Source organism: Uranotaenia lowii, chromosome 2 (assembly GCF_029784155.1).
Source record: "Uranotaenia lowii strain MFRU-FL chromosome 2, ASM2978415v1, whole genome shotgun sequence".
Lineage (NCBI taxonomy): Eukaryota > Metazoa > Arthropoda > Insecta > Diptera > Culicidae > Uranotaenia > Uranotaenia lowii.
In genome coordinates, this window is record NC_073692.1 from 195,224,133 (window position 1) to 195,243,895 (window position 19,763).

General features: G+C 38.0%; 4 protein-coding genes across 8 annotated transcripts in view; 2 read left to right on the forward strand and 2 right to left on the reverse strand.

Annotated features, from left to right (window-relative positions):
- Positions 1–5,671, reverse strand: part of LOC129747391 (Krueppel homolog 2) — a 40,229-nt gene extending 34,558 nt beyond the window's left edge. The window contains exons 1-2 of one of the 5 annotated variants that reach the window (XM_055741586.1): positions 5,581–5,671; positions 3,224–3,486 (exon numbers count right to left, since the gene is read on the reverse strand). In XM_055741586.1, the coding sequence (XP_055597561.1) occupies positions 3,224–3,381 (158 nt within the window). In that variant the 5' untranslated portion in view covers positions 3,382–3,486; positions 5,581–5,671. The other 4 variants (XM_055741583.1, XM_055741585.1, XM_055741584.1 and 1 more) reach the window with 4 other exon arrangements.
- Positions 5,672–8,100: 2,429 nt separating this feature from the next.
- On the forward strand, positions 8,101–8,906 carry LOC129746130 (peptidyl-prolyl cis-trans isomerase-like 3). Its single transcript, XM_055739630.1, has 3 exons — positions 8,101–8,232; positions 8,292–8,647; positions 8,709–8,906. Exons 1-3 carry the CDS (start codon positions 8,230–8,232, stop codon positions 8,833–8,835), a joined length of 486 nt encoding a protein of 161 aa, XP_055595605.1. The 5' UTR covers positions 8,101–8,229; the 3' UTR covers positions 8,836–8,906.
- Positions 8,907–8,979: 73 nt separating this feature from the next.
- LOC129746129 (uncharacterized) lies at positions 8,980–10,152 on the reverse strand. The gene is made up of 4 exons (XM_055739629.1): positions 9,985–10,152; positions 9,422–9,753; positions 9,271–9,355; positions 8,980–9,166 (listed from the first exon to the last, which is right to left on the reverse strand). The coding sequence occupies exons 1-4, from the start codon at positions 10,034–10,036 to the stop codon at positions 9,069–9,071; spliced, it is 567 nt and encodes a 188-aa protein (XP_055595604.1). The 5' UTR covers positions 10,037–10,152; the 3' UTR covers positions 8,980–9,068.
- A 123-nt stretch (positions 10,153–10,275) lies between these two features.
- Positions 10,276–17,967, forward strand: LOC129746128 (uncharacterized). Its single transcript, XM_055739627.1, has 3 exons — positions 10,276–10,673; positions 16,269–17,061; positions 17,129–17,967. The coding sequence occupies exons 1-3, from the start codon at positions 10,520–10,522 to the stop codon at positions 17,676–17,678; spliced, it is 1,497 nt and encodes a 498-aa protein (XP_055595602.1). The 5' UTR covers positions 10,276–10,519; the 3' UTR covers positions 17,679–17,967.
- The last annotated feature ends 1,796 nt before the right edge of the window (positions 17,968–19,763 follow it).

The following is a 19,763-nucleotide window of genomic DNA, read 5'->3' on the forward strand; positions in this document are numbered from 1 at the left end:
AGATATTGAATCAAAGTATTTCAGATTTTGAATCAAGAAACATTCTTTGATTCAAAGGAAAACATTTCTTCGAAACAAAGGAAAATGTTTTTGAATCTAAATAATTTTTATTTGTCCCAAAATCAAAGGAAAAAATCCTTTGTTTTCGTGGCACTTTCTTTTGAAACTAATTTCTATTTTTCTGCGTATATATTAAGAAAACCTGGAATAAACGTATCAAAGTATTCGTATTCGGCCGAATACTTAGCTCAATTATTCGGTGTGCCGAATATTCGGCTTAACGGTTTTTTTGGAGATATTCGGCGCCGAATATTCGGCCGACCGAATATTGGGTACATCTCTAATCTGGTCAAATTCTGACCAAATGTGAGAAAAAAGATAGAAATTTAGAAATATTGATGTTGACATACTGATCTATTTTTTGTGGCTGAAAATCAAAATAATCAATAACAATGTCGTATCAGAATTCTATACCTAAACTCATTCTAAAATCTAATGCAGTACTATTTTCACTTAACTTAACAAGGAAATCGTAATTAGATGGCAAAATAAGAATTGATTGTCTGAATCATAGTAAAGATTTTCTGTCTCTCAATTTTCCATCATTCAAATAGGAATTATGAAACTTCAAATTAACCTTTAGGTATATTGAAATTTAGAAATATTAATTTAAATTAAAGAAACATTTTAATTTAACTATGTTTGATATCTACCACATCAAACATTCATACTATAGATGACCGTGAATTTAAATTTTAATAGTAAGAGGTTCAATTTTAAAAACCTTTTCAAGATTTCTAAATTCAAGTTAATGCGTAACAATAAACCAAAAGAAGAGATAGTGTGTTTGTAACTTTTCCGTTCCATATTAGTTTTAAAAGCCAAAAAGGAATAATAAGTAAGGTACACCGGGGTAAGTGGGGACGGTGGCTATTAAAACAATACTGTGAACTATTTTTTCAAACTTTTAATGCAGAATGTTAAATTTACTTGTAATCTATCCAATAACTGTAAAAGAGTTACGGTTCCGACAATTGCGGATGTTTACGGTGACTTCTTGTAAATTTTCTATTTTTAACTACGATGTGGAGTGAATGTGCCTCTTTTTCAATGGCAAATTTCTTGTAAACTAGCTGGCTCTTGACGAAAAACTCTACATTGAAACAATCCTTACATTCGAAACAACCAGTTAGGAAAAGAAACGACGGTTAAAAATAGAGAAAAAGGGTTTATTTGCAAAAATCTAAAATTTTGTCTCCAAACCCTACCTGGGGTAAGTGGGGACGGCTTTATACATACTTGATGTTTACACATTTTTTCAATTTTCTCTCCTTCATTCAATCATTTTACAATGTTTTCTGCCAAAAAAATTACATTTCCTACAAAAAAAACAGCAAATTAGAGCCAAAAATGCTCCGTGTGACACTTTTGCGTAGAATCAGAACGCATGCCGATGCTAGTTCTACGAAAAACTGTCACACGGCTACAATTTTTCTATCATTTTAAAAGCTTGCGTAGTTTATTTTTTTGCCAAAAACTCATGCTAAACCGTAATTTGAGAAATACGTTCCTCTTTGTTTATAAAAATGTATAGTTGAGTATGGATCTTGTAAGTAGTGCCTACCGAAAAGTGTTTAGTGAAAATTTCTCTGAATAAAACACTCAAGGCTTCTCGCTCCTCCTCTGCCCTCTATTTTAGTGTTCCTTTCAGTAATAACATTAAATTCAACAGTTTGAACTCATCTTAAGATAATTTTTTGATAAAACTTGCATTTTTCATAGAATTTTCTCTAGTGTGACATTATTGCGTAGAACTATCAACATAGAGACAACCACCTTGATGAAAATTTCGTATAAGTTCAGAACAAAGTATACTTGTTTGTGTTTTTATTCGAAAGTTAACACTAAAAGAGACCGTTTCCAGCAAAAAAGTGAAAATGACCCAAAAGTCACATGGGACATTCTTGCGTAGAACGGCAGTATAGCACCCTCAAATGGTTAACAGAAGATAAGGATTCAATAACGAAACTATTTTGGTCCTCTGAGAAACTTAAGATTTTGCTGTCCGGTCATAGACAATTTTTCTCTAGTTTTTTCGAAACAAATGTTTCATTCTGGTTTGTCAAAAAAACTTTTATGACTGGCTTCATAGAACGTTCAGTCCTATTAGAAAACACATACTCACAAGATCTGTGCAAGTGATTTCAGTCATTTTGCTACGTTTTTGTGCCATTGGTGACAACTTTGGTGAAGTAATTCGTAGTGTCCGGCCATAGACAACACTTTTGGAAATGAGTGAAAACTAACATGAAATGATTTCTATTACCACATGAATATGTTGTAAATTATTATTTTTTTTCTAATATAGTTAAGTGATCATAATATGTATTGATACTCTTCAAATCAGTAGAGGAACCAATATTTACAAAAATATATTTTTGAAGTTATTGCCTAAAAACCTTAAATGTCCGGTAGTAGACGACTTCCCCCTACACACAATAATTATTGGAAGATGCCTTATTAATAGTACCATGAACTTTTTTCAAAATTTCGGACGGTTCGAGCAATAAAGTAACGTATTCAACCAAAAAACACAAATTTGGTGAAAATTTCCTGAGAAATCAAAGGGAAAATCTACTGTCCCCATTTCAATTTTCCCATACAAACCTTAAAGTTCAAATTTACTCGTGTAAACGATACATAAAAATTCCGAAAAAAAAATGGATGAGTTTTGGACCAAAACGGAGCTTTTTGACCCCAGGGTTTGAGAAATTCAAAAATGACCCCAAATCAACTCAGTCTAATGTAGCATATACAGAAAACACAGCGCAAAAGAAATGAACCAACCTAGCGTACCCAGGTTGCTGTTTACTTTACATCGTCGAAGAAACGAATTCGCATATGCATGCATACATTCAGTTCACATGTAAATAAGCAAAATTCGCCCATTAGGCTATGCGCGGTCAGCAATAAGCACGCATCTGACGATACGCGACGACTTTGAGCTCGCAATTCTCGCGTATTTATCATATACAACTGTTTTATAAGGTACCTGACTCAGATTAACTTGCTGACGTTATACTCGGGGCAAGTTCAAGTATTAAGAACGTTTTAATTGCTATCTACCTATGTGTGTATAAAAACTCCCGGTCCCGGTGGCTGTCGTAGTTTGTGACACTAAATATGTAGATACATATAGCTAAAAGCTGGCAAAATCACTTACCCAAATATTGGAATAACGTATCCGATGGCAAAGATGATGGTCAGCACTCGCGAAGCCCAGAGGGCCGAGTCAATCTTGTGCAGTAAGACGTGCTGCTTAAGGGCTTCGAAGCCGCGCTGTTGCGGTTGCCCGGACTGTTGCTGCTGTTGGTCACTCATTTTGGTTGTATGCCCCCGTTCTTCAGTTTCGTTTTGACGAAAGATTGCACTTTTTCCGACCTCGGAATCAGTTAGGTGAAGAATTATTCAACACACTTGCGCGCACTGTGGAAACCAATCAGTTTCATCAACAAGATCATAAGTACCCTCAAATGACTAAGCACTATCATTGAAAAGCATTTTTTAATTAAACTATTTCTATTCGTTTTTTCCCCGTTTTTTTGTAATTGATATTCTGACCAACTTCAGAAAAAATGTACTAAAAAACATTATGTGAGTTCTGTACTTCCAGACATTTTCTCTTATTTATTGATTTTTTTATTTAGCTGCTTTTTTTGTTTCAAACAACAAGAATTTCATGTAGCTCCAACATTATAAATGGAATGACTATGAAAGTGGTTTCAGAATTCTAACGGTATGCACATGAACAGTACAAATATCAATGAAAACAGAAGGTGAGTAGCTCACTCGCAGGGTTTCAAAATTTGTGGTAAAGCCCGGTTGCTTTAAGCTAGTTTTGCCCTTGCCTAATCGTAGATATAAGAACTTGATGGTAGTGAACGCATGCCATAAAATGCTAACTATTGTTAACAGAAGATTTTGAAAGCTTCATAATAATTTATACATAATTAACAGTAAATAATATAGTAAACTTTTGATCAACAAATTTGAGCCAAAGATGATCTCAAAGTGAACAAGTCGATAGTGACATCTATTCGCTTATGTCTTTGGTTTGTTTGTTATAAGTTCCAGTAACATTACTTGGATGCACAACAAAGAAGGTACGTTATTAGATGAGACAGTTTTGTGACCATTTCTTGATAATATACGAAATAAATAACAATATCCAATTATTCAAAAAAAAAAAAATTCAATCAAAATTCGGCTAACGTTCTTGGACATCTGATTATCTAGAATGTAGAATTCCATATGAATCATAATGTACCAAAGGTGTCGTTTTACTGCTTACATTCAATTTGAAATAAGATTTAAAGATAAATTTGCAGAAAGGTGGGTTGAAAAAAAAGCCCTAAAATTTACAGCCACTTTTCCAATGTGAACCAGATATACCAAACATGTATGACGATAGTCAGAGCAGAGCTTATCAGACAAAGCATTTTAGTGAACCAGCTGAATGAATGAATGATTCGTCACATTTTGAACTCTCTGCGTCGATTTTCCTCCTCCACAAACCATGACGAGACGCCTGAGAATATCGGCAAGTTCTTTATCAAAAATAAACTGTGTGTAACGTGATCCCGCTATAAATAGAGGCTAAAGGAACGGAATCCCGTTGATCGCACCACCACGTTCCATCAACTCTCTATTCCATCAATGATGGCGCTAGTGAGTGAGTTATTGAAATTTGACCAACACTCGACGAGAATCAGTCAAGAGGCTAGATCTAAATATGAGGGGGTTGCTGCTACTTGTGTACGATTAGTCGTTTTTCGTATTTCAACCATTTCGACGCCAACAATCCCAAAGGCAAAACCAGTTATCACACATCCTTGAATATTTAAAACGTTGCTATTGACGGGAGTTTTTTTCGCTCTCGAGATAGTAATTAAATGTAATGCTTTTCAATGATACTAGTGTTTTCGTGTTGAATCGTAATTAAACAGGGCCATTGCTGAATGATATTCGAAAAAGCTTTTACTGTCAATCGCACTGGGTGCTATCCGAGATTATCTGTCCCTATCAACACTTCGAACATTTTGTCATTAGTCTCCCAGATAAAAACCCCAATCTCCAACTCTTCAATGTGCAGTAGTAAATGGTCATCAAATTTTCCACGTTGAATTTCACATTTTCTGGTACAGGTTGGTTCCATCTTTTCATGGTAGCTCGTTGGAACTTTCTCTAATTTCGAACGGTATTGGGCACGGGGCACAGACAAAAATCAACTGATATATGAAACCTTTTTCTTTAGCGAAGCAATTATTTTACGTGTTTTTCCTCCGATTCCACAATCAAGACTTTGAAACCTTACACACCTGACGATGACGAAACTGACGACGATGTGTGCTGCACACAATTATTAATGTGACCACCGAGAGAAAATCCACACCCGCTAGAGCTAGAGCCTCGCGTGCACACTATACAGGTGCAATCGTTCGCGCAAGTTAACTACGAATGAGTGGTCGAATGCAATAGATGAGGGAATTTGTGGGCAACTAGAAACGTATATAATTTCACCTGGCACTAATAATGATGAGAATGACGGACGATCCACCAGCGCTTCCAAGTTCCAACATCACTCCTTTGAACGGAAAGAGCGAAAAGGTGTAGACCGATTGAAAAGAGAACTTCGTTGACAGATCTGTCAACGAAATTCTTTAAAAAGCCCCCTTTGACATTAGGTGTGTTCAACAGAACTGAATCGAAATCAATTGAAATGGATTGACAGTTGATCAGCTGTTTTTCCAATCGACTTCAATCGATTTCTATCAGGCTGCTGAATGAACGGCCAGACACTAATACTAACGCGCTGTTTTTATTGTCATTTTCTTATTCAGCTATACTCTATTGTGGTAGTGTAGTGTAGGAATAAAAGAATTTCTTAAACATATATAAAAATGGGTGTTTAAGAATATACGAGTTTTGATGGTTGATCGTTTATTGTACAAATTTGAGTTTAATTTCTGATCGTGTACTGTATGATGTTACGTTGATAAATTCTGTGTGTAATGTAAGTGTATTGATGTTTAACACTTATGCGAAAATCCATCAATCGATAAAAGTATTGGTGAACGGACAAACGATCAACACGCATATAGTGAAATATAAAGCTCGATATAGGATTTTGAGTTAGGCTTCTTCTCTGTGAGAGTCAGTCTATAAACTAGTTTCAGAGAACAGAGTTGTGTCGGTTGTGTCCGCTAAGATGCGCTTAAGCGAACCGAGGAAATCGAAGTTTCGAGTTACCACATCTATGAGGTTTCAGGATTAATTTTCTTTTATAAAAGAAGCAAAATCGTAATGGTCTTAAATTTTACTTTTAATTAATTTTTCGATTCCCGATGCGTCTCCGCTAGAATTGAAAAAAAAAAACTGAGTTTATGATTCGACCCCACAAAAAAGGAAAATGAAAAAAATTACGGATAAAGTATTTTTTAATAAAGATTATTTATTTCTGGAAAATTTTGTGTCTATTTTCCGGCTGGCTATCACAAAATACTGCATCTCTGACACAGCACCGCCGACACCACATCGACCGACATCAATTTCACTGGCACAGCACCATCGACTCAGAATACCTGGCAGACTATAGTCGTATACGACTTTCACAGCAACACCGCATGATTGGCACAGCAGCACCGACCAGCATCGACCAACACAGCACTACCGACACCGACTTAGCACGGCACAGCACCACCGACTCAGTACACGACAGAGGACACCGCACCGAATGACATCACTTTCAAACTTGAATATTAAAAAACAAAACCGAATCAGCTGTTTTTTGACAGTAAACAACTGCATTTGTGTTAGTGCGATAGAAACCGATAGAAACGAATCCTGCTCTCGAGCTTGATCGATTTCGATTGGTTTCGATCGATTCCGATTGGCTTCATTGAACGTCAATTGGATTAGTTTCGATCACAACATTGGCTGAGTGAACAACAATTTACCAATCGAAATCGATTGAAACCGATTTCAATTGGCTGTTGAACGGGCTTATTGGTACCGGTTAACACTTTTTACACGATGATTTTTTTGAACCTATTTTCTAACAAATTTGCGTAAACGGCGTGAACCCCGTGAACCCTTAATATTCCGCGATGCCAAGTAAATGTTGGACGTTTTGTTTTTAGGACAAATGTATGACCGTTTTCAAAAGCTTTCCCAAAGCTCCCTAACTAATCTAAACTCTTCTATGGTGTCGCTAGTGTTTGCTTAATAACTCCCTTCGCTCAGGGGGAGTGCGTCGTAATGAGGCACACTGAACATCGAAAATACCCAAATTGAAAACTTTTTTTTTTAAGCAGGATTTTCATCCTCTGGGATGAACATCGGAAAAATGCGGAGTTTATAGTAATTTTATATGAAAAAAGTGAATACATTGAATACTCAAATCACTCTCAGTTTTTAAGGTGATAAATTGAAGTCTTCTTAGTTTGTCGGCAGATTCAAAAGTAAACATCGAAATCGAATACACCCTGCTAGATTATCCAATGCCAGTCTGTCAACTCTGTTGTAAATATAAATTTTCAACTAAGTATATAAAAATGTTGTTCGGCCCATGGGAGCTACCAAAAATCTAATTCTATTATTGAAGCTATCTTAAACCACCCCTGAATCTGACAAGCCTTGGCAGTTTAGCTGAACGTCAGCTTGCCACAAAAGAGAAGAAGAAGAACAATTGTTTTAACAATTTTAACAATTAATCACACAATTATTATTTATCAGCTTCAAAAACTTCAACGAAATTTGAGCGAATTATTACGCCGAATTTATCGGAACAAAACAAAACCTTATTAAATAATTGTTCAGTGCAAAACAGTGCTTTTGAGCATTAAAAAAGTTTTATTGGAAATCACTAAATAAAAAGTAAATTTTGAACCTTCGCACTGGTCGGTAGATTGATGAGAGAAATTTGACGTTTGAACGATTTTTCAGTCTTCCTCCCCCAGGTGTTTATAAACACTTCAGAAAGCTGTCAAAACTTTTTTTCAATATGGCTGAACGTGCGATTTGGCATTTGAGAACACCATACGAGATTCGTCGTGGTTCAAGTTTCGAGTGTGGACGAGGCTTAACGTACGTTATAAAAAGATTGTAAACAAAACGTTGTCCAACCAAGCTACCGCTGATTGTTGCAGTTAAATTTGGAATCAATTTTCCATGGTTAGTACGGTAAACAGCAAATTAAATTCCAGGTATTTAATGAATATTTAATCCTATAGTCTGTTACACTACACACCGACGTGGGTGACATTAAGTTGGAGTTGTTCTGTGAGGATTGCCCGAAGACATGTGAAAATTTTCTTGCTCTTTGTGCTAGTGATTATTACAACGGTAGCATATTCCATCGAAATATAAAGGGATTCATCGTTCAAACTGGAGATCCAACGGGTACCGGTAAGGGAGGTCAATCGATCTGGGGCCGGAAGTTTGAGGACGAGTTTAAGGATAATTTGCGACACAACGAACGAGGCATGCTTTCCATGGCCAACAATGGACCGAACACGAACGGCAGTCAGTTTTTCCTTTCGTATGCCGCTCAACCAGCGCTGGATTTAAAGTACACTTTGTTCGGCAGGTTGTTGAGAGAGATGAAGGGATTGAACGATTTAAATTTAAAAAAAATGTTTTGCTTTCAGAGTGATAGATGGATTTGAAGCCCTCGATGAGCTGGAGAAACTAGTTGTTAATCCCAAAACGTACAGACCAGTTGTTGAAAAGCGGATAACGAGCGTCACAATTCATGCAAATCCTTTAGCTGGATAGACATATTATAGTGTGAATTTTAGGATTAAGTTGATCAGGTTGGAATAACAAAATAAAATCCTACTGACTCAGTTGAAGAAAAATTGTCTATATTTAGAAAAAGATAAAACGAAGGAATATTTCGGCTAAAATGATTACTTAGGATTTCAAGTAAACCGATTCATTTAGGCATAATTTCGCTTAAAATAATGTAGACTTTTACTGTCTTACCTTAACTAATCGTTCTGTTCTTTCTATTGAAAATTATTGCTCTTTAGATAAAAGCTGCCATCCGCACTTTGATAGATAACTTCTCGAGCATTTGTTGTAGACATCGTTTGTTCCGAATTTGCTACAAAGAACATTGAACATTAATAACTGTTGCTACCTAGCAATAAAACAATAGAAAAAAAGAGGTTGCTTAAATATTGTACATTTGCAACGCTCACAACTCACTGCCAAATTCTTGATTGATAACCTCGTATTGCGTCTGATGATCGGGTGTTTGATCCGGGCTGGCTCGTTCGAACTTTTTTATACTCTGCAAAAGTAAAGTAGATTTTAATTAACCGCAAATTATAAACCTTCAATTTTAAGCAAATCATACCTCGCGGTATTTGGTGAGATACGTTTTGAGCGGTTCGACGTAGTTGTCGAATCCGAGCGTATACATTGCACACAGGATGTCCTCCCCGTTGATTGTCTTCCGTTTCTCCAGATGGCACCGTTCGCTGGCCTCGGACGTGATGAACGAGATGAATTCGGAGACACACTCCTGCAGACATTCGCGAGCATCTTTGGCTATTTTCCCGTTAGGTGGAATGGCTTTCTTCATTATTTTGGTGATGTTGGCGATCGGCAAGAAGCGATCCTGTTCCCGTAGCGGGACGCCCGATTTGCTCGTCTGTTCGGTGCCGTCCGAGTCGGAATTCATACCGTCTATTTGTACGGAAATTGGAAATTAAATGTGAGCTTAGTTTGAGCTTCTTATTAACAACTACTACTCGAAACCAGACCAAAGTTAAGAATCATAATCTGATGATATTTTCAACTTTACGTTTACATTAATTCGAATTTGATAGAGCCCAAATATAGAAATTCGTTTTTGATAATGGTTGCGTTTTTGCAAAGTATCAGATAAATATTTTTGTGACAATTGATCTTACTTACCCGTTTCATCTTGCGTGTAATATCCTCCACTCATGATGTCTTTTCCTATCATATAAATGGACAAACTAACATGAATTTGCCAATATTTTAAAACTGAAAATGCAGAAACAATTTCGCACGAATCGTGAATAATGGAAGTCGTTTGTTTACAAACAATACTTCGATGTTTTTGGGAAAGAGAAAACAAAACATGAAGCTTCAGGCCCGTTAACACTTTTTGGGTAATTTTGAACCCATTTATCTGTCTTATTTTATTTTTTTTATTAGCGTGTATGAAGAAAACCGTCATCTGTCATTTGCGCGCTTCTGGCACGCATTTTCCCGTCAACTTGCAATTCTCAACCATCAACTCCATCGGGAAGAAAATATCGTGTGGAAAAGCGCCAGGTTTTGCTTTATCCATTTCCCTCGGAACTTGTAAGTCGTACGCTTTCCGGGTCAGGAACCTGCAGCATTCGAAGAGTGTGGCCACAGCCTGTAAAAAAAAGTTCCGTTAACGCACTTGAGTGAACCGACTTACGGAAGTCAGCTGCAAATGGCGGCAGTGGAAACGAAACCGGTTCCGGTGCAGGATAATCCGGAACAGCACGAGGAGGATCGAGACACGGTCAACGACGAGAATGCCGACGAAAACGTTCCGGACGACAAAAAGAAAAAGAAGAACAAACCCAAGCGACCCAAGAAGACAGGTGAGTGTGAGGGGAGGTTTCTGATTGCGCACTAGGGTGGTATGGAAAATTTTGAATGTAGAATTACTAGTGGGAATTACAACTTTTTGTTGAGTTGATTTTTCAAACTGATAGAAATTATAATCATTGAATTATTTATTACCTAGCTTCAACTCCTTATTTAAATTGTATAACTAAACAACATTGTTAAAATGTTGTAATACATACTTTGTAAATAATTGATCATGTGGTGATATGTGAATACAAGCTATGGAAAACTATTAGGCATACGAACAACTTTTATATGACGACACTCCAGGCATAGAGAGCAATGGTTCAACATGGTCGAAAGTGGAGTGCATTGTGTGAGTGGCACGCAGAATAGGGTAGCAGCCAGGAACTAGTAAATATACTATGTTGAGTGGTCCTGTAGTGTACAAGGTGCTACGAGTGGACTGAAAGGAGGGTACCACAAATTGGCGACGAGGATGGGATTCAGGTAAGACTGATATTTTTGAATCCAATTGAATCGCGTGTGTTTGTTGTTATTTGCATTGTGTTTTTTCGAAGACAGCTAAGACCATGGAGGTCCATCATGTCGTGTGGTTGCGACGATCTAATCATGATTCGTTGAAATATTTGAGAGAATTAAGGAAGTTGCTCCTTAATTCGGCACTTCATGGCTTATTTCCTGCGTACCCTATGTACTGAACCTGTTGATGGTGTGTGATATTGACCAGTACGAAGTGGGAAATGAGATGGAAAGAGAGATGATGAGAAAGAACCGTTGCAAAGATAGTAGTCAAGTTTTCCTTCGTAAACATAGCTACCATGACAAAAGTGACGTCACTACAGAACATTTTCGCGACGCATTTTGGCTAGGCTACCACCTTATGCCGTTTTCGTTTTCTCCACTGGCGCGGGGCAAAGCTAGTGGGCTTCTAAATTAATAAATGAACACAATAACAGCAGTTAGGGCAAACCCGTGCATAACTAGGTTACCACTGCTAATAAACGAAAACACTATAAGTAAAAGTGAATACAGGTTGCGTTGTGGGTACTGCGGAAGGCATTAGGGTTAGGATGCGACATATCGATCGAGTGTGAAAAGAAAAAATAAAAACAAATTGCATGGCCGGTGTTTATACCGCGCAGGGAGCGAAGTTTTCGCGACGTAAACAATTGTGAGGATTGTTTTGGCCGATACATATGGGTATCGTGCAGGGAGCGAATTTTTCGCGAAGTAAACAATTGTGAGGATTGTTTTTGGCCGATACATATGGGTATCGTGCAGGGCGACAGGAAATATCCTGTGAGAGATCTGGGCCCGAGAGAGGCAGATCAATTGGCCGGTATGTTGTACCGTGCAGGGTGACAGGAAATGTCCTGTGAGAGATCTGGGCCCGAGAGAGGCAGATCAATTGGCCGGTATGTTGTACCGTGCAGGGTGACAGGAAACGTCCTGTGAGAGATCTGGGCCGAGAGAGGCAGATCAATTGGCCGGTATGTTGTACCGTGCAGGGTGACAGGAATTATCCTGTGAGAGGTTTGGATCCAGCTCAAGTTAGTATACAGAAGAAAAAGGTAGAAGAGGAGTAAAAGTACAAATGTAGTTTTTTAGAGATGGTGAATGGTGAAATTCTCAAACTCAAAAGCAGAAAGAGGGTATTCATTAACATGAAAATAATTGTAATTGAATAATAGTACCTTTTTTGAGGATTGTATGTCTCAAGTTCTAAACGAAATTCCAGAAAACAAAATTAGTTTGGTATTGTAACAATAACATAGGACCACGGAAGACGATTAATAAAATAGATTAAATTCAACAAATTTGGTGTTTTTGATTCACTAAAACTTGAATCGCGTAAGAGATTTTAAAATTTTCTTTATGATTGATTGATTGTTTGGTTATAGAGATACTTAAAACTATAAAGTTCATGCATATCTGAATATTTTAGAATTCATTATTTTGAGCACGTCAGTTTCTTTAGGGGGTGATGATATTGGTAAACATATAAAATTAAAGTATAGATTTTTTTTCGCTTCCAGTTTTCAGAAAATATATATATATAAAAAAAAATAATTGCAGAAGTTATTTTAGAGAATTAGTCTAGATTCGTTTCTTCTTTGAGGGTTGTAGGATTCTCAAATCGAAAAGCGTCTGATAAAGAAGAAAAGGAGAGTAGCCAATTGTATTGGCAGTTTTGGGGTCGGTTTTCAGGAGATTTTTAAAATAGACTCGATGATTTAATCGTTGTTTTTAAAATACAACGGTCAACACAGAACAAGTCGGAGTGTTTCTGGTCGTAAGCATTTACCATAGTGAGCTCGGGACCATTCATGGCGGGCGTGGACGTTCAGAGGTCAGAGTTTTATACAGTGAGAGTGGTTTCAGATGTGGAGGAGACATTGTAAAGATATCAGTCTGAATAAAGGTAAGGGCAGAAACACTTGGAAAAATATTTACGCAGTCAACTAATGACTCTGTGGAACCAAATATATTTGAGGATATCAGTTATATTTTCTAAACTATCATCCACTATCGGTTCTGGAGTGAAGAAATGGTGCAGATACTGATTTACTCTGTAGGTAAATAGCCAATCTCAAAGTTTCATGATTTCGAACACGGTTGAGAAGCTTGTTTGTTGTTGTTTGGATGATGAAAAATGTTTCTGTGAGCGACCAGCGAAGACTAATTATATGCATAAGCGGTGTTTAGTCCTCGGATCGAAATGTTTCTCGGTGTTTGTAAGCTTATTTTCTGGAACGTGACTTGATATTATGAATATCACCAGAAGTGATGAAGCGCCACGAAATGATCAACAAGTTACTAGATTTTGGAAGATGCTTATACCGTATTGGTTAATTCCGAGTGTTGCACTGGTGCACCACTAAGTGCTGCCATCTTGTTTGTTTATTCGGGCAGTGTTGCACTGGTGTCGCACTGCTATCGGGCGGTAGTGCTCTGGAAATTTTGTCAATGTTGCTAGAGAGCGTATGAATGAGTGAGGTAGCAATACACTAGGCTCGATTTGTATTTGTTTTTATCAAGTTAAGTGCAACACTGAACGAGGGGAGAAAACAAATGTATAAGATACAAAACTTTCTGAGAGAGCGAGGAATGTGTGATCGTGTTTGTTTACCCGGGAGGTCGGGGACGCATGTCCTTGTATGAGGATTGTATATTGATAAGTTGTTCTGAGGACGAGTATGTAAACATGTATGTAGTCTCTTTAACTAACAAGCTCCGCACTAGTGTTGCGTTGAACTCCATGGAACTGTTGCTCCGTACTTAGTATTGGTTTCCATTTGAGAGTTGCCGATACAGTGAATATTTTCGCAAGCAAGAAAAGACTTATTGACTCGCTCAGACTTCTCTATGATTAGAAAGCACAAAGAAGGAAATTGTGGCTGAAGAACAACACGACGTTGCGTGTAGCAAGTTTTTCAACTTTTAACAAAGTGACGGAGTCCTTTTGTTTAATGTGTTTTGATTGGATAGATGGTTGTTGAGAGAAGCGGCGAGGGAAAGCAGGAATTGTCTTTTGGTGAGTCAGCAGGTAATAAGAAAGCTATTCCTGAGTATACTTTCTGTTCGAATTATCTTCATGGTGTCGGTCGTTCCATGTGTAAGGGTCAAGATTCGACCACTAGAACGGGGAAATGCATTACGACCTTAGCCCACAAATTCGACATACACACATACACAGATTTAACATATAAGATGATAAGCGATCCCGCTTATTCAATGGGTTGATCGTTAGACGCAAGTAAATAGGCCTGGATGTCGGATCATTTTAAAACTATTGTTTTTTTCTAAAAGCCGTTGAGGTGGATAGCAAAATTAGAATGCTGACCTTGTAGACAGGTCGAAGACATCGAAGTCTATCCTTAGTTTTCATTCATGAGGTTTTGCGAAGCTGGTTATGGATGCCTTGCCTTCTTTTCTGTTTTCTACTTGTTTGCCTTACGGTATCTGTCGGTTACGCGCTCAGGATCTGGAGGTTAGTCCAACTTCGTTACTCTCTTAGGCGTAAAAAAAAAAGGGTTAAAACCAACTATTCAACTGTTAGCTTAACAGTCATAATATCAGAGAGTATAGAAGCGGCGTTTTCGAGTTAAGATTTGATTATGCTGGGATGTAATAAAAATCCTTTTGTCAAGCCGATTTCGAAGTGGCAATCACTGGCGAGAGGACTCTGGAAGGAAATGAGGCCATCTTCAGGATTGTTGAAAAAATCGAAAGAAGATAAATGCGTTGAGTGTTGTTTCAGATATTGAAATTCGTTGTTCCTTTTTCTGCACATGTAGGTACCTTGCCAATGGGGAATAGCACGAGGATCTCGTGAGATATTTGAGTGATTGGGCAGCCACGAACATTGGCAGTTGGAACGTTTTCCTCGAGTATGACACTGAGTGTCCAACACGCATAAACGTGTTGGGTAATTCCTCAGTTTCGGGACACAGTTATTTCAAACATCTTGTTTTACTTAACGGTGGTGATGTTGGAGTTTTGTACTACATCGGAGGATATTCACATTTCAATCTTTATAAAAAGGGAGATGTGGTGATATGTGAATACAAGCTATGGAAAACTATTAGGCATACGAACAACTTTTATATGACGACACTCCAGGCATAGAGAGCAATGGTTCAACATGGTCGAAAGTGGAGTGCATTGTGTGAGTGGCACGCAGAATAGGGTAGCAGCCAGGAACTAGTAAATATACTATGTTGAGTGGTCCTGTAGTGTACAAGGTGCTACGAGTGGACTGAAAGGAGGGTACCACAGATCATAAAAAATCAGAACAAAGTCACTGAAAAAAAAACAATAAATTTCTGACTGATTCCTTCATTTGATTGAACGGACGCCTTGAAATCATTTTTGCATCTAAAAATTTCCTTGACCCTAACTATGATTTTATATCGATTGGCTGACGTTAAATCAGAACTATTACAATTATAAGAAAGATATATGAAGTAAAATGCGTGTGGGTCATACCCGAGTCACCCATAGTCACTACACAGGAGGAGCAAACCAACAACCCATATGCGATATTTGCAACATTTACCTGACGATCGAGCACATCCTTACAGACTGTCCTGCTTATGAAAATCAGCGTTCTGTGAGTCAACTACCAAACGGAATACGAAACATCCTGGCCAACGACAAGGAAACCGAAGAAAAATTACTAGAATTTTTAAGAGCAACAGACTTATTTAGTCAAATTTGATTTACATTAATATTGCAAAATCTTGTAATGTAATTTTCTTTCTCATTCAAAAGAGGCGAATGAATTCTAAATTTAAAGTCTATAAAAATAAACAAAACAAACAAACAAAGATATATAAAGGAATTTCAATGTAAACGACCTAGGCACCAATCTGAACTCAATACAATTCTGGGTGCCGTGATATACAAATTTTAAGTATTGAGGTTTCTTCAATAATTGAGGTTTCTTTGAACGCGCAAAACTGATGCTAAGGTTGAAAACCCTAAAACGGTTTGCTTATTTCTTATTGTCTTATATTGAACATATACATACATTTTGTGAAACAAATCAAGCTGTTCTCAACTTATGCAAAAAATCATTTTGATATCCGGTTTCCTTTCAGCTGCTGAAAAAGCTGAAGCTGCTGCCCTGAGAGAAGCTCAAGCGGAAAAGGAAGCTGCGGCAAAAGCTGAAAAGGCCGCTGCCAAGGAGGCCGAAAAACTGAAGAAACAAGAACAGGAAGCAGCCGAAGAAGATGACGATGATGACGAAGGTGCGGCTGGAGAGGGTGGCGCGGATGCTGCCAAAAAGAAGAAGAAGAAGCGCAACAAGAAAAAGACTGCCGGTGCCGGAGCAACCGCTTCCGGTGGAAAGTTGGTGGCACCTTCGGTACCAATTTCCGAACAATTTAAAGACGGTAACTTCCCGGAAGGGGAAATCATGCAGTATCCCGATTCCACCACGGCCAAAGATCGCTTCACCAGCGAAGAAAAGCGTGCCCTCGATCGAATGCACTTGGATATTTACAACGAGCTTCGACAGGCAGCTGAAGCTCACCGGCAGACTCGTCAATACATGCAGAAGTGGATCAAACCGGGTATGACCATGATCGAGATCTGTGAAGAGCTGGAGAACACAGCGAGGAGGTTGATTGGCGAAAACGGTTTGGAGGCAGGGTTGGCTTTTCCTACCGGTTGCTCCAGGAATCACTGTGCCGCTCATTATACTCCGAATGCTGGTGATCCGACTGTTCTTCAGTACGACGATGTTACGAAAATCGATTTTGGAACACACATAAAGGGACGCATCATAGATTGTGCCTTTACGCTTTCGTTCAATCCAAAATACGATAAACTGCTGGAGGCTGTCAAGGACGCAACCAATACCGGAATCAGAGAGGCCGGTATCGATGTGAGGTAAGTCATTCTGTCCTTCACACTTGAATCTGATTTCTAAACGTTATGTTTTTTTTTTTTTTTAAAGGTTATGCGATATTGGAGCAGCTATCCAGGAGGTTATGGAGTCTTATGAAGTAGAATTGGACGGCAAAACTTATCAGGTGAAGAGTATTCGGAACCTTAACGGTCATTCGATTAGTCCCTATCGTATTCACTCCGGAAAAACGGTACCGATCGTTAAGGGAGGAGAAACGACTCGCATGGAGGAGAACGAGTTCTACGCCATCGAAACGTTCGGCTCGACTGGTCGGGGAATGGTGCATGATGATATGGACTGTTCACACTACATGAAGAACTTTGAAGCTCCCTTCGTGCCATTACGTTTGCAGTCCTCGAAGCAACTGCTGGGGCTGATCAATAAGAATTTTGGAACGTTGGCTTTCTGCAAACGCTGGCTCGATCGTGCCGGAGCAACGAAATATCAAATGGCTCTAAAAGATTTGTGCGATAAAGGTGTCGTCGAAGCTTATCCTCCGCTGTGTGACGTCAAAGGATGCTACACGGCTCAGTACGAACACACCATCATGTTGCGTCCTAGCTGTAAGGAAGTCGTATCACGTGGTGACGATTATTGAGCGTTCGTTTTTCTACTAGTGCACCTTCTGCATATACACAACATATAACTAACACATATTCAGTTTAACGTTTTATAGGCAGTTCGCAAGGTAGATGCCAGCGTAGTGAGCAGTAAGACATTTTCTGCTTCCCATCGAATTTTTGAACCAGTGAATAATGATGCAAAAAAGTGAACGTATTGAACAGTCTGTTTAGTTTTTTTTTTTTTTGAAAATTACGTCCAAATCATGTTGGGTGGCATATTGAATATATTGGCGTATTTGAATAAATGCAAGTATGCGTTGGTAATTTGCGATGACTCACTTGTGTCTCAATCCGAAATGATTTACATTTTACAATAGGGGAGAATGAGGATACTTGATCCCTGGGGATACTTGATTCCTTAGCTATATCTCGAAACTGGAATGTCTTACAAAGATCAAATGTTCTAGAAAAATGCGCCAAAATGAGCAAAATAACATTTCTTGTAGTTTAAAAAATTTTAACAAAATAATTGTTTGAGTAATTGAACTGAACTGAAAAATTTCATAAAATGTAACTTGAAGATCTTTTTTCATCACTTTAAAATGTTCCTTACATGGGAAAATCATGGAAAAAAATATTTGTTCCAATATATCAATCGTTCGAGCGTAAAATGAACTTCATAATGCCATATTTTCAAAGTAGTGGAAAACTCTCAACTTTTTTCAGAAAAAAGTTTTCTAAAATGTTGATTATGGGTACAATTGATCCCCTAGAGTTGGGTACAATTGATCCCCCCTTCCAAACGGCGTATTCTTCTTCTGAATTGATCGATATGATTGCTGATTACGAAATTGCTAATATTTATCCGAAAACTAATGTTTATCAAACAATTGTCTGAAGAAAAGAGCAAAAATAATTAATTTTCTCATAATTATATAAAATAGCGCCTTTAAGTATGCAATGTTATTAGCTTTGAGACAAAGTTATAGAATTTTCTTCTTATGTCTGGTATAAATTGTGAAATGAGAACAACATGACCAAAATAGTCAATTAACATTCTATCTTGGGGTTTTGTTTGATTTTTATACAAGGATTAGGGCTTCCTGAATAAAAGATCAAGTCTCCTTAAAAAGGGATCAAGTCTCCCATAACTTCAGAAAAATCGCATTTTTTTTTACTCCCACGAAAATGCTTCTAGTTCATCAACGGGTTCAAGTATCGTTCTAATTTTTTGAGCATAGAAACTTGAAGTTACAAGCTGTCAGAAAATGTCAAAGTCGGCGAGTTGCAAAATTTTTCCAAAAAGATATGGTGAAAATAAGAAAAGGGGATCAAGTATCCCCACTCTCCCCTATACAGTGAGGGGCAAAATAAAGTGTCCAAATTATTTTTTTTCAATTTCTTTTATTTTTCTGGTTAAAATTCAACGAAAACGCATCGTAATCATTTTTTAAATATTGTTTATTATGTTCTTTTCAATTTGTGTTAATGTTGCTCTGTTAAAAAAAAGGTTTTTTTGATAGAAAAAAAAATAACAGTTAATATTCCAAAAAATCAGGGGCAAAATAAAGTGTCCAGATCGGTACAGCTTCAAATTGATTCAAACTGAAGGCAAAAAAAAACGATCTAATAATGGGTATGGCCTCCTTCGGCCTTCACCACCTCCTACAAGTGCTTCGGTATACTTTCAACAAGGTTGTGCAAGTGTTGTAGGTCGAGTTCCTCCCACGCATGCTCCATGGCATCAAAATAAGTATTTTTAATTTGTCTCACCAGTCTTATCAATCAGAGCATCCAGGATGGCCCACAGATTTTCGATGGGGTTCAGATCAGGACTTTGTGGGGGCCTTTCAAGGGGTTTGATGCGGCAGGAACGGGAAAATGACTTCATCAGATTGGCCGTATGCTTCGGATCGTTATTCTGCTGTAAAACGAAGCGCTCTTCGAGGCCTGTCTTGATGAGGGATACCTCGAGGTTTTCCCGCAGGATATTGGAATATGACTCAGCTGTCTTGATTCCGTCAATTTTTATCAAATTGCCCACCCCACCCCGAGAAAAGCACCCCCACACCATCACGTTACCTCCTAAGTGCTTGACTGTTCCTTGGATATGGCGATCT

Excerpts from the sequence above, each read along its gene's own strand:
- LOC129746130 (XM_055739630.1), top strand. Across the intron at positions 8,648-8,708 it reads AAGTACACTTTGTTCGGCAG|AGTGATAGATGGATTTGAAG; the intron begins GTTGTTGAGAGA and ends TTTTGCTTTCAG.
- LOC129746129 (XM_055739629.1), bottom strand. The coding sequence starts at position 10,036 with ATGATAGGAAAAGACATCATGAGTGGAGGATATTACACGCAAGATGAA. Across the intron at positions 9,754-9,984 it reads TTACACGCAAGATGAAACGG|ACGGTATGAATTCCGACTCG; the intron begins GTAAGTAAGATC and ends CCGTACAAATAG. Across the intron at positions 9,356-9,421 it reads ATCTCACCAAATACCGCGAG|AGTATAAAAAAGTTCGAACG; the intron begins GTATGATTTGCT and ends TTACTTTTGCAG.
- LOC129746128 (XM_055739627.1), top strand. The coding sequence starts at position 10,520 with ATGGCGGCAGTGGAAACGAAACCGGTTCCGGTGCAGGATAATCCGGAA. Across the intron at positions 10,674-16,268 it reads CAAGCGACCCAAGAAGACAG|CTGCTGAAAAAGCTGAAGCT; the intron begins GTGAGTGTGAGG and ends GTTTCCTTTCAG. Across the intron at positions 17,062-17,128 it reads GAGGCCGGTATCGATGTGAG|GTTATGCGATATTGGAGCAG; the intron begins GTAAGTCATTCT and ends TTTTTTTTAAAG.